The 16,685-nt window shown below is 47.6% G+C and overlaps 1 protein-coding gene across 4 annotated transcripts in view; it reads left to right on the top strand.

Annotated features, from left to right (window-relative positions):
* Nucleotides 1-16,685, top strand: part of luzp1 (leucine zipper protein 1) — a 38,324-nt gene that overhangs the window by 7,086 nt on the left and 14,553 nt on the right. For 3 of the 4 annotated variants that reach the window (XM_035532968.1, XM_035532969.1, XM_035532970.1), the window contains one exon: nt 12,875-15,982. In XM_035532968.1, the coding sequence (XP_035388861.1) occupies nt 13,073-15,982 (2,910 nt within the window). In that variant the 5' untranslated portion in view covers nt 12,875-13,072. Of the gene's footprint in view, nt 1-3,384; nt 3,473-12,874; nt 15,983-16,685 lie in introns of those variants that run through there. The other variant, XM_035532971.1, reaches the window with a different exon arrangement.

The following is a 16,685-nucleotide window of genomic DNA, read 5'->3' as shown; positions in this document are numbered from 1 at the left end:
TGCTCGCGCTCTCTCTCTCTTTCTCTTTTCCTCTTTCTCCCTCCCTGTAGTGTGTGTTTTCTTAAGTGGGGCTCAGAACGTAGGAATGTTATGGGTTGGAAGGCTAGGGGGTTGGACTCCATCTTGAGGAGACGTATTTGGCATTTTTCAGGAGTTGTTCCAGACTCCTTCAATGTTCTCTCACACACACACTCCCAGTGCCAGTGGTGGACGTGTACCTGCACTGCAGTGCTAGCACGCACGTCTCCTGGGTGTCCCGCCCTGGGTCCTGAGTAACCCCAAGTGTGGCTGACCCATCAGGGTCCCCTCCAGCACGTTTCTTCTTCACGGAAACGGTAATGACGTTTTTGTAGCTTTCTGTACCAGTGCTGTTGCATCTGGGTCATTACGCAACAGACTCTGCCATCTCTACTATTGTGTCCTGGTTACACCACAGAGGAGAGGAGAGTTAAAGTCTGATCTCAGATCAGCATGGATCAGCTGCGCTTGCTGCTTGACTCCAGCGGAAATACTTGTTTTTAAACTTGATAAGCACTAGACACACTTCAAGGACTACGATTACCCACAGAATGCAAGGGTGTTTAGGTGAGTGAATATTTTTGTGTGTGTGTCCACCTCCCTCACCAACAGGCCCACAGAGTCTCCCCTGGATCTGCCCACAGGGGGACTGTCTGGTCACTGCCATGGAACCTTCCAGAAGAGCAAATCAACAAACACAAAAAACACTGATGTCACGGTTGCTGTGGCTACAGTTATATATTCAGTCCCGCACTCAGATCTGTAGCGGCAGCGGGAGTTCAGGCTGTTGCTATAGAGACAGCCTTTCTAAGTGTTTTGTAACACTACTTGTGTGCTAAATGCTTTTTTTTGGGGGGGGGGGGCTCTCGATGCCTGTCTGGGTAGGTCCATGCGTGTTTCTGTTTGTGTATGACAGATCTGGCTTGAGAAAGAGAGGGAGAATTGTAGAGTTTGAGCGAATGAGTGATAGTGTGAAAACACAGGGAGGGAGAGAGTGAGAGAAGAGGGGAGGAGGTGAGGAGGTGGACCAAACACCTGAATCAACATCACTATGTCGGTTTTCATAAATCCACTTCCTTAGTTTGACACCATCACAGTCACCGTGTAGCCTGAGGTACACGCATGCACGCGCACACACACACACGAACCAGTACCCACCAAAACTCCAGACCTTTAGCACTGGCATTCCCTGGTCTATGCATAGAATGTCTTATTTATTAACCTTTTAAAGTGCATTGTTTACGTTCGTTGCCTGGTAGAGGAATACATTTTGCCTCCTCTTCCTTCTTGTTTCCTGGTGAGGGTCTTGGTGGTAGCTTACTGAGAAGACCTTTCTATTCACTATGACTATTCCAGCCGCTCCTGTGGGACAACCAGGCGCTCCCGGACCAGCTGTGGTGTATAATCCTTCCGGCAGGTCCTGAGTCTGCGTCTGGGGCCCCTCCCAGAGGGACGTGTCTGGAACAGCTCTGGAGGTAGCTGACCGGTGGAGAGCTTCTTATGAGATACCCAAACCATCTCATTGTCTCCTCTCAGTCTCGATCAGTAGTGGCCTTCCTGGACTGTGGAGACCTACAGCCCCTCACGGAGAAATCTCACTACCGTCGCCTGTGTTTACAATTTTTTAGTCATTGTCGATATTTCATGACGATTGACTGGTACACAGAGAACTTCGCCCTAGAACACAGAATGCCAAGATCCTTCACCTCCTCCGTAAAAGTTCAGGCTGTCTCCCCTCACCTTCTTTGAGAGGACCATGACTTTTAAGGTTCCGATGTTTAATCCGGCTGCCACACGTTTATCTGCAAAGCACTCGAGTGTGTTGAACATTCACCAGAAGCCACTAAGAGGACATTGTCTTCCACCTCACAGGCTGCTAAGAGGACATTGATGTCTTACAGCTCTGCATCTTTGATCTCTAGTTCACAAATGCGAGTGGATCTATGTGAATGGATTCGATGCCGTACGCATGTACATGTCATCCAGACAGGACACTTACATTTATAGCACTTCGTTGATGCTTTTATCCAAAGCAACTTACACTTCTAACTGAACACAACTTGAGTAATGGAGGGTTAAGGGTCTTGTTCAGGGGCCCAACAGTGGCAACCTGGCAATGGTGGGACCTGGCAACCTACTGATTACGAGTCAGGTACCTTCACCACTGAGCTCCCACTGTCCATGACATGACCACCAGAATCCTGAATCCCTTCCCGCCACTCGTGCTGAGATGCTTTTGCAGGTCCACATGTGGCGTGCGATGTGTAGACTGAGTCGCTATTCTCTCATGAACCCTCACACATCTGTGCCAGAGAACAGACCTGATGCTGTTTCATGATCTGAGCAGAAACTGCATTCTTCCTCCTGGTCAGTTTTCCGGCACATTCCCCTCTCCAGTAGCCCAGCATAGACATTTCCTGTGAGGATGAGGAATGTAATTCCCTAGGAATTGGACTGCACTCTGGCTCCTTTCTTTAAACCTAGGGAACCACACATCAGTTTTCCGGGCCAAGTGCACATACCCATTTTCCGTGCAACATTGAGATGTTAACCACACGACCCTCTGGCTGCGGAGCTTCTGGCCCTCCCGGACCTCTCAGCTGAGTCTACAGATCTCTGGGAATGTTAAGTCGGAAAGCCTCCTTCCTCATCTCGACAGCTAACCTCACCATGGGTGTCCACCAGAGTCTTCCAGGGTTACCGTTGTGACAGCATTCCAGCTAAAGCTTCTTACCACTGCCTCTGTGATTGAAGATTGATCCATTATTCCTTTCTTCCCTTGTCGCTTGGTAGACGTTCTGTTGAAAGGTGTGGTCTCGCTCATAAATATGGATAAGGCTGTCTGCCAAATTCCATAAACGTCGGAGTGATCATCTAGACAGTCCCAGGGCTCTCGGAAGTCTCTCCTGGGTTTACCAGGTCTGTCTGGCCAAACCCCCCGTAAGAAAGCCAGCTCGCCACCAGATTGGGGTCAATTGACGACACTGCCCCTCTTCAGACAGAACACATGACCTCAGATCAGCCGATAAGTTTAAAGAACCGAACATTGACTACCTCGAGGTGCCGTGGTAATGTGTAAACTCCTCAGCGTCCTTGTCATGGGATGCGGTGCCTGTTACTTACTTGTGAGCCTTTCCTCCCAGTGATGCCCCTGCAGGGATCTCTGTTGTTCCTAACACGGGTGTTGGAATCTGCCAGCCAGACTATGGAGTCATTACGGAGTCGATTCCTCAAGCTCCTGCACCATAGTGTCCTAGAAGATGGAACATTCTGAGTGGCTCTCTGGTGCAGACGTACACAACAGGCACAGTTTTCCTGTCAGAGACTTGTAGTCTCATTTCGGCAGTCCTCTAGTTCATGGGGATGAACTACCAGATGAGTGGCCCTCACCCTGGGACTTATTCAGCTGTGGGAACCCCGGAGTTGAAGAGACTTCCCTCAATCGAGAGACTTGGTACTGTGTGTGTGTGGGGGGGGGGCGTCGCGTCTCCATCTCTCCATCTCACAGAACTCAGGCTCTTTCTCCTGATGTTTCACATTTCCATCGTCATGGTTTAGTCCATCTGAAGCCTTCTACCCTTCTAACAGCTGATGTGCCACCCCTTTCCATGTTGTCTTTTTGGGCCGAGCCTGACCAGGCTATGTGGGTATCTCAGCAACCAGCTGCTTGTTGTTGGACACTGCCACTCGGCCTGGTTCCGGGGTCACGTCCCGTGTCCCTGTTCTTTAAAATAACAACTTCAAAAGGATGAAGGCAGAAAATGGACAGACATTTAAACCCCCCAAGGAGAAGGAGAGCCCCCCCCCACACACACACACACACACACACTCCCCCTACTGCTGTTGGGATTCTCAGCACTGTCAGCTCTCAGTCTGTCTCTCTCTCTCTCTCTCTCTCTCTCTCTCTCTCTCTCTCTCTCTCTCTCTCTCTCTCTGATTTCCTCTACCATCTTCTCCTCGTGTCTGTCTCTCTCTCTCACTGACACACACACACCCACGTGCATGCACACACATACTCTTGCTGTCTTCTGTCATGTACAGCTGGTCTTTTGTGGCAGATCTGAGGAGTAGGAATTTCAGTATGAAGTTAACAAAAATGTTTGGTGAAGGGGTTGGTTACTGTGTGTGTGTGCGCGTGTGTGTCTGATGTCTCGGTCTTATTCCCCTAGACTACATAAATAGTTGGAGGTGTTGTGATCCAGCCCCAGTCTTCTGCTGCAGGGTGCTGTGGTTTTAGCTGCATCTGGATTTCCAGTGCTGCTGTGTCGGCACACACACACGATTCCCCCCCCCCCCCCATCTCTCTCGCTCTCTCTCTCTCATATATGCCCCCACACTGGTGTTAGCTCACATATATACTGGTGTTATAATGGCTATAAGCAAAACCAGTATGATGTTTTGCATATAATCATATGTGTTCTAAATGCACCAATAGGCTGCGTAGTTATATGAATACACTGATGTGTAATATCTGCAGTAATAGCTTTATGTAATACTTTTTAGCTGGAGCCAAAACAAAGTAACTAAGGGTAGCTGTCATACAGCCCAGAGGTGGAGCTCTGCCCACACCCACACTCAGCTCCGCCCACTGGCCCATGCCACTATGAGGCGGCGTTGTCATGGAGTCTCCAAAACACCAGCATGGGGTGTCATGACCATGCTGTGTTAACTGCTGGAAGTTGAGTGTGTTGAGCAAGGTGTACGACAGCACGAATGGTCAACAATCTTCCGAAATTCACATGTTACTCCACTGCCGCGCTCCCTTCATTGGCTCCCTGTAGCTGCACGCATCGGATTTAAAACCTTGATGCTTGCCTACAAAGCCAAAAATAGACCAGCCCCTTCATACATGAGGTCAATGGTCAAAGCCCGATCCATACCTCGAGTACTTCGAACCTCAAGTACGGCTCGGCTTGAAATACCTTGCTTCAGGTCTCATGGAGACAAGCATGGAGACTATTTTCTGTCCTGGCTCCAACATGGTGGAATGAACTCCCACTTGCTGTCTGGACAGCAGAGTCCCTTGCAGTCTTCAAACGCAGACTGAAGACCATCTATTCATGGAATATTTAAAGGACAACTGACACTGCTCCCTTATTGACTGACTAATTTAGTACTTATTGTAGGGTATTATTTATGCTTTTTAACAAACTCTAGCACTTATTGTTTATAGCACTTATCATTGTTCAAGATAGACCTTCTGTATTTTGCACTTCTAGGTATCAGCATTGATCCCTGTATTCTACAGTATTCTAGTTCCTTGGTATGTTTAATTCTAACCTACTGTATTTGGATATATTCTATGAGTAAATGACAAAGCACTTTTGTAAGTTGCTCTGGATAAGAGCGTCTGCTTAATGCCGAAAATGTGTACAGAGCACTCTGGTCAAACTAACCACTCTATACACAACGCACGCACGCAAACCCACCACAAAGGTGTATCTCTTTCCCCAGCGTTCTCTCTTTTTTAAAAAAAAAAAAAAATCCTTTTACTCTTTCGAATTCTGGTTTTGACTTTTTTTGAGTGAGTGAGTGAGTGTGCGTGCGCGTTCTCTCGTGTTCTTGTGTTGTTTTCTGTCTGCCAGATGGATTGAAGTGAACACACTCAGCCATATAAGGACTGCAGCCACACTGCTCACATGCTTATGTGCCTGTGCCCAATTACCAATGAACCTGCTTGCTTGCGCTCTCTCTCTGCTGAAGACTCTGCAGCGTGTGTGTGTGTGTGCGCGCATGGCTGCTGGACACTCTGGAGTGTGTGCACGTGTGTGCTGCACACTTTGGAGCTTGTGTGTTGGTGATATGTTGGAGAACATTGGCGATATCGAGCGGCTGGATGTCCTGAGACTCAAACCAGACTTCAGCATCACTTGCTCTGATTACTCACCTCATCGGACCTCGTTTTGTTCTACTGACATTTGTAGATATTTAATGAAGGTGTTTTTAAATTCCTCCTGTCATCTTTGGTTTGCATGAAATGGGGTGTGTGTGCGTGCGAGACACAGGCAGTAGCGTGTGTGCTCTGATGCCATAGCGTGCCTTTCTATACTTCCATGAGGGAACAGGTTGATCAGGAGTAGCTGAGCGTGGCTGTGTTCTTCCCGCAGGTCCTGTCTGTCAGTGTTAGTCAGAGCGTGCTGTGCATCACTGGCACTGCAAGAATTCAGCAGCAACTTCACTCTTTTGTTTGGACTATTGTCCCTTTCCTGATGCCTTGTGATTGGTGGATTTATTTAACTTTACAAATACAGTTTACTAAGATGTTTTCTGTTGATTGTTGGAAGAGACCTTCTGGAGGTGGTAGATCTCCAGATGTAATGAGCTTTTTTGTTCTTCTGTGAATTCCTGCCGTGTGTGTGTGTGAGTGTGTGTGTGTGTGTGTGTGAGAAGTGTTCTACAAACAACCTCGCTTTGCTTTGCCTTGATTTTTAATGACCCTGGGCCCTCTCTAACCTCCACCTCCTTGACCCCCTCTAACCTGTTTAAACCCTGCACTCACTTCAACTGACGAGTCACAGAAAACAAGCTCCGTGCAACACTTTGAGCTATACAAGACGACGAGTTGTACCCTGGCATCAGGTCTGAGGAGGAGAGGTTGCAGTGTGACTGTCTGGACCCCCTCATCTGGGACAGATGTCCAACCTTCTTGCTGGTGGTCATTGTAGGAGTTTAAGCACATTGGTACAGTAACATTGGGTCAAATCTGAAATCGCTCTCGCGCGCTCTCTCTTTCTCGCTCTCACTCACTGATCTGTCTTTGTCACAGAACCATTATAACATATTTATCCGTAACACATTTTTTTATTCATTAAAGCGCATTCCATTTCCCTGCATCTCTCCTCAGCCACGGACAGAGCAGCTACAAAAAGCATTTCACTGCCAGTTATTCCATGTATGATTTATGTATGTGACAAGTAAGCGGGAGAGTGAGGTGCAGTGGGAACAGTCCGAGAGGCGGAGAAGTTCGCATCCACGTTCACCAATCACAAAGCATGATCCGTACACAACACACACACGCTCTGACAGCAGAGACACTGGGACAAAGTTCTTAAGCGACAGCTTGTTCTTATGCATGATGGACCAGGCTTACATATGAAGGCTTCCTTCTGGAATTATCGCACTCAGCCTCACCAGCTGTGTGTGTGTGTTGTGCTGCATCTGTGATAATGAAAGGAATATTAGATGTAAATATTGATGAGGGCTGTGTTTAGGGGTTGGCTGGTTCAGGTGGGTGAACGAATATGACATGGACAGGTTTGGAGTTGTAGGGTTGAGAGTCCCATTATGAGCTGTGCTGCTTCCTGTGTGTGTGTGTGTGTGTGTGTGTGTGTGTGTGTGTGTGTGTGTGTGTGTGTGTGTGTGTGTGTGTGTGTTGCCACTATTAGCTGTGTAGTAGCTTAATTATATACACACTTTGTACTCCGAATGGAGAACCATTAAACGCACACAACACCTTCTCTGGCACTTGCAGTGTGTTATCTCCTGTCAGTACCACAGTGTTGAGGGTTTCAGATGCTCTAAGAAACATCAGCAACATTACTGAATTGATGAGGTAATATATGCACACACATCCCTGTCGCTCCTCTCCCCCAGCCCCTCACCAGTGCTAGTGTTACTGATGAGCTTGCATTCCTGCCCATGTGGGTCATGTGTCGCAGTGGCAATGAGATCAATCGCAGTGAAGCTTACATCAAACACACACGCATGCGTATTGAATGATGCCCCACCTTATCTCACCCTTTCAGTTTTACGTCATTATTATTGTACACCTGCTTATAAAGGACAGTCTGTAGCTACAGGAGAAACACCACACACACTCCCTCCTCATTTGAAGCAGAGGTAGAAAAGATTGGGTAGGCTCAGAACTTTATTCTGGTGGGTGGGTGTCTGTCCGTGTGTGGGTGGTTGTGTGTTCAGCTCTGATTAGGCTCTGTGTAATGCAGAATAGATTTCAGTCCTGTTTGTGATTATTATTATTATTATTTTATATGTTAAATCTGGGTTGTGGATGTCAAGTGTTCAATTTTTCCTCAGGATACTGTAGTCTTCTTCCCTTCATTTGAATTAACCCAGGCACTGCGATCTCTCGCTCTCTCTCGCTCGCTCTCTCTCGCTCGCTCTCTCTCGCGCTCTCTCTCTCTCGCTCTCTCTCTCTCGCTCTCTCTCTCTCGCTCTCTCTCTGGCTACATGTCTAAAGGGCAGTGGTAGCTCAGTGGTTAAGGTACTTGACTTGTAATTGGAAGGGTGCCGGTTCAGGTCCCACCACTGCCAAGTTGCCACTGTTGGGCCCTTGAGCAAGGCCCTTAACCCTCAATTGCTCAAGTTGTACTCAGTCATAATTGTAAGTCGCTTTGGATAAAAGTGTCAGCTAAATGCTGTAAATGTAAACTGATGTCAAGTGGGGTGGGGAGAGGGTGTGTGAGAGAGGACAATGTTCAGTAAGGCTGAGTGACTGTGGTAAAACTGTAATGATATGGTGCGTGATTGGAACTTTTCTGCTCTTGCAGAACGAGAGGGAGAATGGAAAGAGAGAGAGACCAGAGAAAGAAAGAGGATAGAGAGGGGGGGGGAAGAAAGTCTTAAGGACTTTTTAAATGTCAAATGTCATGGCTGCAGCTTTCATATCACCTTCCTTACTGGGCCCTTGCTGGTTTTCTCTTGCTCTTGATCAGTAACATTGGCCTTCAGAAACTAGATGGCCAGAGAATTTTCTTCCACTCCATTCAGCTGTTCCTTACAAATAAAAAACTAGAAAATATTTATTTTCATGTTCATAGAAAAAAGGAAGCTTCCATAAATTAATACTTTTCAGTAGTTCTGAGTTGTATTTTTTCTGATGTACTTTTCGGTTTGTTTTAGATGCAGGGCGTATGTGTAAGTAGAACATGAAGTTTAGCCATTACAAAGAAAAAGGCTTTGTGATGGAGTAATGTATGTTTTGGGCAGCAATACCAAGGGAAAAGTCTTGGTATTGGGATGCCTGACATGGTTGTTTTGGTAGTGAACAGCAGTGTCTCAGTGGTGAAGATACTGGACTTGTAATCAGAAGGTTGCCAGTTCAAGTCTCACAACTGCCAGGTTTCCACTGTTGGGCCCCTGAACAAGACCCTAAACCCTCAATTACTCAAGTTGTGTTCAGTCAGAAGTGTAGGGCGCTTTGGAAAGGGTGTCTACCAACATTCTGAATGAAATGGTGTCATTAAGGTTGATTCCAGGACTGATGGTCATTTGATTTGGTGTTTTATTGCTTTTATTTTTTTCTATATCAGTGAGTGGAGGATTAAAGTCCCAGTTGTGTGGGGGTTTGGGGGCACATCTGTGATCTTCGGGAATTCCAAATTGAGATTTGGTCCCATATTTCACACCAATGTTTTATTGTTGAATTAAATAACTATATTCGGTTTTCGAATAAAGTGTTTGTCTTTCTATATTTATTTCCCTATCCAAATCTAAGGGATTTTGCTCCATAATCGGCTGACTGCCATAACCAGGTAAACGTAGCTGCTGATGTTTTGGCAATTTTAGGAAAATGGTGACTCATGTTGGTGTTTCTTCCCAGCAGGGCTGACGGCTTCTGGCTTCATTCATTCATTCCCTCCGTTTTATGGATTTATTTTCTGTTTATGTAGCCAAGTTCCGGAGGAGGCTCTGGATCTCCACACAGGAATTTGCTGCGTCAGGTTTCACTAGTGCACACGCTGATGCTCTGGTGTACTGACCCTCATCTGCTGAGGCTGCATGTGGGCATGTGTGTGTTGGTTGGTTGTTGTTTTTGTTTTTCATAGCATTTTTGGTCAGTTTGGCCCCACCCACTCCCTCTGCATGGTAGTCTCAAGCCTTGGCCACTCCCCCATGCTCCTTTTGCCTCCATGACTGTTACTATAGCCATCATTAGAACAGCAGCGACAAGGCTGTGATCATTTTTGTGTGTGTGTTCATTCTCATGCTCAGTGGCACGATGCTAATTGATGTGTTTGGATCTGGCAGACCCCTTCACCAGAACAGTCAAGATTCTTTGTCCCACACTGTCTCTGTTGGTGGAAGCACTCCTACTGAGTCTGTGTGTGGGTGTGCGTGTGAGAAAAGGTTTAAGTGTATGCCTGCATGTGAGTTTGTGTGTTTGCCAGTCAGTCCAGAAAGTCTTTTAAGTTCCACATTTTTGTGTGTATCTGCATGAGAATGTGTTTCTCTTTCAAACTTCTCCAGTAACATCCAGAGCAGCTTCAGATAATATTACTATTCCCTCTTTAGGGTGGACTGACATCAGTTCTGCAGGGGCTCTTGTGGTAGTCGAGGCTCAGCTTTGTGTCAGGGAGTTGATCCTGGATCAGTTGTAAGGAGCTTCCCTACTGTCCTCAGTTCATGATACCCCCTCAACAAGATCACTTGCGTAGAAGTAGTGTTGTATGTGAATGATTCAAATCCATGCACACAAAGTGCATATGGCAATATGTGTATTTAGTACACACAAATCGCTGAGACTGGGTTGGCAGGTGTGTGTGTGTGTGAGTGTCAGAAAGGTCAAATGCTGAGGTGTGTCTCACGTTTTGGGACGGTGCAGTCATGTGTCCATCTCTACATCCCTAACGAAGATGGCGCTCCGATGTGGTAGCTCAGTGGTTAAGGTACTTGACTTGAACTCGGAAAATTGTGGGTTCAAGTCCCAACATTGCCAGGTTCCACTGTTGGGCCCCCGATCAAGGCCCTTAACCCTCAGTTGCTCAAGTCGCTTTGGATAAGTGTCAGCTAAATGCCATAAATGTAAGATCATGCTGATGTCAGCAGGCTGGCTCTGTGGAGCAAGAAAGGGGGTGGGGTTTAGCATGGCCCACTGTGTTAGTTCTGCTTTAATGTGATTGGCCCGAGCACGTCTGGTGCTCTGTGACGTCCATGTGCCGTTCCTCTGGGTGTCACGGAATGACACTGGAAACTCCGTACATCACCGAGAGAACACACAGCTTTGCCTAGTGATGTAGCATGGAGTAGTGCAAGATGCACAGCAGGGAGAGAATCGGGTGGAACCACACACAGAGTCCACATCGGAGACAAGAACACATTGTTTTCACACTCACACACCCACTCACTTCCTCACTTTGCGCCCCCCCCCCCCCCCCTCTCTCTCTCTCTCTCTCTCTCTCTCTCTCTCTCTCTCTCTCAAGCTATTTTGGACAGAGAGCGTCCTCTGTGGTGGCTGTGCATTTGCAGTGAAGTGTGCTCTGTGTCCTGATTGGCTGGTTTTGGTGGCCCTTTTTCCTCATCCTAAACTAGAGATCATAGGGACCGTAGCCCCTCCGTACTGAAGACATCCACAGTCCCTCCTGTAGCACCGCCATTGTGGAGTGCAGGGACATCTTGTCGGGCTGAAATTGTGGCCACTTCCTGAGTGTGTTTATAGTTGAATAGAGGGAACTGAGTGAGTGTTAGCAGGGGGAAACATGTCTGGATTTATGGAGCTCTTCACACAGGTCGGAGCAGAGCTGTCATCTAGGTTCATAAGGAATCTTTCAGAGGTGGGGTTGGAGCACTGGGTCAGAGACGATCACATTAAGCACTTAATCGGAATATATTGAGGAGGATTACCTATTGGTCCACACAGTCCTCTGTATTAGGCAAGGGGAAATGATCTGTTTTTGTAACCGTTCAGTAATCTGAACAGTAATCTGTAAAGTAGAAAAGGCTTAGCCAGGTCACTGGTGAGGAGGAGGTTCATCTTCAGTGCCAGCATGACCGAGTTCTCCATGCAGTGTAGTGACGTATGACGGACTTATTACACGTCCTCATGCAGAATCGAGTGCTGTGTAATAGGATGCCCAGGTTGAAGGCGTTCTCGTTACATGTGCTGTGCTTGTTTAGAGCTACGACGTGTAGCGGTTTTGGCATTTGCTTGACTTTGTGGTGCTCAGATGGGTACCAAGGAAGAGGGTGTGGGGCAGAGGGGAGAATAGGCAGTGTGAATCAATACAGGATCATTATTCCACATACAGTGGTCTGCCTTTACCGCCTGAGACAGGCGGGTGGTTGGGCAGGAAATCGGGCCCTAAATCTTTCATGAGCATGAAACAGGAGAATCTCCACTGACAGATCTACTCTGGAGCTCATTCTCCGCCCACATGTCCTGCACGCTGCTACACTGCGGGCCTCAGGTGTAGCCTGCTTAACATGAGGGTTCCTCAAATGAGCTTCATAGTAACATTTGACATAGCAACTCCTCATTCTGTTTTATCAGATTTTAGTAGCTGTTCAAGGTCTTTGTTTATTAAATATGTCTTCATGGTGGGTGTGGGGGAGAGAATTAAACTTGGCCTGACTACTCAAAATAACATTTACCAAACGACTGTTTTTTACAGCATTTCAAAATTAGAATCAAAAACATGTCTGAACAGTGTTGGGTGTTTTTTTTTCCAGAGCTCTGCTATGTATAGCACTGCGTTGCCGTGGCCACCCCAGAATGGCTCTAATGGAGTTCTAATTTCGGTTCTGAGTTGTAATGTACTAAGAAGCTTTCGCTGTGGCGGTTGCCACGGAGGCAGTCGTGCTGAAGGTCGCTGGGGTCATGCCGATGTTCCGTTTTATTGAAGGTGTCTGGTTGCCCCTTAACCCTTTTAACCCTTTGCTGTCTTTAGGTCTTTTACACTCGTAGGCCAAACTACTGAAACCTGTAAAAAGGGTTAACCTGGGTAACATGGCCTCCAAATATGAAAGGCTGAGTAGTTGGTCAGCAGCATTATGACTGTTGATCGTCCTCTCTCTCCTGCCCCTTCATTCCTTTCTGAAGAGATTTATCATGTTAATTTTCCTTGTGCATGTCTTGTGTGCTGATTTTTAATTCCACCTTCGATTTTTGTTTGTCCTTTAGGTGATTCTGTCTGTAGACGTGTCATCAGAGGACTGAACAGCAGTGACGTGGGAGAGTGGACTCAGGGTCTGAGCACATAAACCTTCCATTCTGTCCCTCCAGACTCCTATAGGCATCAGTAAACTCCACCACACAAATGTGTTCCTTTCCAAAAAGGCAGCATTCCGAACTTACAGTTGATTAGTTCCATACATCACCATGACGGAATACAAGGACACGACCACCCGCCACCTGAGGCACAAGCTGCAGAGTTTGGGCCGGCGTCTGGACGAGCTTGAGGAGGCCACAAGTAAACTCCAGAAGGCCGAGGATGAACTTCTAGAACTCCAAGACAAGATCATCCAGGCCGAGGGCAGCAATTCCCCCTTACTCGGAGATGTTGAAGTGCTGCGGAAGAGAGTCCTCAAAATCGAGGGGAAGGACGAGGAGGTGAGGAAGGCAGAAGACCTCTGCCGTTTGGTGAAGGAGAAGCTGGAGGAGGAGGAGAATCTGACCAGGGAGCTTAAAGCAGAAATTGAGCACCTTCAACGCCGGATGACCGAAATGGAGAAGCTGGAGGAAGCGTTTGGGAAGAGCAAGTCAGACTGTGCTCAGCTTGGGCTCAGTCTTAACGAGGAGAAAAACCTTACCAGGAAGCTCTCATCTGAGCTGGAGGCTCTGAAGGCCCGCATGAAGGAGGTGGACTCCAATGAGGCTAGACTCAGCAGGACAGAGCAGGTCCTGACTGCCGAGATGGAGAAACTCAAAGGCCTAGCTCAGACATTTGTGGTGGAACGCAAAAGGCTCCTGGAAAAGCAGAGAGAGGACGAGAAGATCATTCTCAAGCTGACTGAGAAGCTCGAGCGTCAGAAGGCGAAACTCGGGTCATCGGAGCACAGATTCAATGAGTCCCGAGATCTGCGGATTGAGGAGATCTCGGATGACATTGGGTTGAGGAATAAATCGGAGAATGAGAAAAACAGCTTAGAGGGCCAAGAGGACAACAAGATCAAAGATCTTACGCAGGAAATGGAGAAGCTCCAGAACCGTCTGAAACAGCTGGAGATGGTGGAGGAGGACCTGAAAAACACGGATTTAAAGAATGCCGAGCTGGCAGAAAGGTTCCAGCAGGAGAAGAATCGTAGCCAAGCACTAAGTGACCAACTGGAGCAGCTGAAAGTGAAGCTTTTTAGCAACAGCAGTAACGGAAGCTCGGTGGTGTCTAGCATGGCGAAGGTTCTTGAGAACGGGAAAGCTGAGAATGAGGAGATCAACGTGCGAGGAGGGTTCCGGCCGGAAAAGCAAAAGCCGAGGAATGTTGCTTCCCCAGAGACAGTTACAAAGTTTAAAACCAAAGATATCACATCGCAGCAGAGGAAGCCGATAAATAAAGACCTCAGCCACTCTGTGGAGAACTCCCCGAAGACTCCACGGCGGGCTCTGAGTCCTGCCCATGTGGCCAAGAAAACTGGGTTGAAAACTGGGTCTTCACATAGTGCTGACAATGGCCTGAAAGATGGCAAGGGCATTGAGGAAAAACTTGGAAGTGCTTTTCAGCCCACAACCAGCTCATCAAGTGACAACAAGAAAGTTTCAGTACTCAGCCGTTACCCTCCTGCTGCCAATGACCAGAAGCCCGGGAAGGTGTCTACTAAGCCAGGAGACACTGAAAACAAGAAGATAAGAGCTGATAAGTTTCCCAGGTTGTACAGTGGGAGCGACTGCGACTCAAGCTGTTCTGATGTAGTTGTGAACAGCTCAAATAAGATAGTTTGTGCCTCCCCACCTGGAAAGTCCTCTGTGTCAGAGTCCTTAGGTCCTTCACAGGAGGCAGCTGCAGTGTTGAGTTCATCCCAGGCAAATGGGTCTTGCACTGCCTACAGAACCCATACAAACCCAACACGTTCTGGTGACCTTGTATCCGAGGGTCACTCCTCTGCCTCAGAACCTGAGTCCATGGGATCAAAGCATTCGGTGGGGGAGCGAGACGTCTCTACATCTCTAACGTCTGTTTTAGGTGACAGAACGACAAACTCCAGGTTATCCAGATACTCCCGGCTGCAGGACTCTCATTCGGGTCGATCGTCCACCAGGAGTTCTTACGACGAGGAGCAGCACAGGGCTCTGATGACGGAAGGTGGAGCTCAGGAACCGGTTCAGACGTGCTCTGGGATTGAGATCCAGCGCATGTGCAGTCCACGGGAGGCCTTTCGCTCAAAGGCAGTCATCAAACCAGCTATTGTGGAGTACGACAGGAAGGAAGTGATGTCAGGAGGGAGCACCGAACCAGTGTCTCCAAACGGGAGGTCCAAAATCTCCACCAAACCCAACAAGATGACCAGCAGCATCACTTTCTACCCCAATGACCCTGGTTCTTCACGGACCAGCAGTCGAAGCAGTAGTGTCTCGAGTGAACCGTCGTCCAGGGAGCGGCACACCTCCACCAGCAACATTGTTATTGGGCCCAGCACTGACAGCAGGGGCAGTATCTCCATCCCCTATGAAATATCCATTCCCAAGAGTGACCTCACGCTACGGCCTGGTGAGGGCAACCGTGACAGCGCTGAGCCTCCTCGCGTGGAAGCAACCATTCTGTCCCGAGGTGGCCTCAGTCTTCAGTCCCCAGAAACATTCTCTGACTCCAATGACACAGAATCTGGGTTTGAGAGTACCACCACCACCACCGTCACCAGATGGAGGAGCCACTCCAACAGCCATTACTTGTCCCAGGATGACGGCGTACCAGAGATGAGGAACGTGACGGTCAGGAATACTTGGAGGAATCGAGGGGCGGTCTCTGCGGACGAACTGGGCCAGGGACTGAGGCACGATGGTTCAGAGGATGAACTGGAGCCCGCCACAACATGGCGGGCATACAGAGCTACCACAGTCCTGGAAACGGAGGAAACGCTTCCATCCTCCAGTACGACCACGCGAGGTGCGAAGCCAAGTCCAGCAGAGGTGTACATGCGCAGGATCAGCAATCCGAGTACATCTCGAGATGCTCTAGAGCCTTTGCGTAGGAACAAGGGAGCTGTATCGACACTAGATGTTGGACCTCAGAGGTGTATCCCTCACGAGCCTGTCACTGCACAGGAAATGCAGCCAAGGATGCGAAAAGCGCCCATCGTGAGTACCGCCCTTCTTATTAAATAGATAATGATTGTCTAGATTACCTGTAGGTCTAAGACTAATATACAAGCAGTGAGTCTTCTGTGTAATGTACTGCTGTCTTGAGCTGCATATTAAGTTTCCCATCTCTGCTAAACCTTTATAGGCAGTATTAAATTATAGCTTTGTTGTCAGATTGCTAAGAGTTTGTGCAGTCGTATATAGTTTGATTTAGTGGCTCAAGTTTGAGTTCACAGAAAACGTTGATGATGCCTTTATCAGTGCAGGTTCTTCCCCTGTGCTGTGCAGCTGGCTGAGCCTGTCAATCACACAGTCATAGATGTATTGCTTTATCACGTCTATATAATGCTTATGTTTATGGTTCTGGAAGTTAGACAAATGTTCCCTAGAGGTGGTGTTTGACATGCATTTTCATTGTGTCAGAATATATTATGATCCATTCCAGTGACTTTCAAAGGTGGAGACATTTTTAGTTTATTTTCAATATTTTTAGTTTCCTCTTCAAGTTGCAAGGGGAAAAAATTAGTTTCTACAGGGAATGGTTTATTATCTGGGTGCACTCTCAAACTTCCTGGATCCTGAATGTTTTTCCATTTTCTGTGCTCTGTGATTGAGTTTAGTCAATCAATCTTTTGGGGTAGACTGGAGAAGATGTAGTTGATTTTGATTTTGTTTGGGTTTTTTTTTTTTTGTTTTTTTT

Source organism: Electrophorus electricus, chromosome 13 (genome assembly GCF_013358815.1).
Source record: "Electrophorus electricus isolate fEleEle1 chromosome 13, fEleEle1.pri, whole genome shotgun sequence".
Classification (NCBI taxonomy): domain Eukaryota; kingdom Metazoa; phylum Chordata; class Actinopteri; order Gymnotiformes; family Gymnotidae; genus Electrophorus; species Electrophorus electricus.
This window is presented reverse-complemented; position numbering and strand designations above follow the sequence as displayed.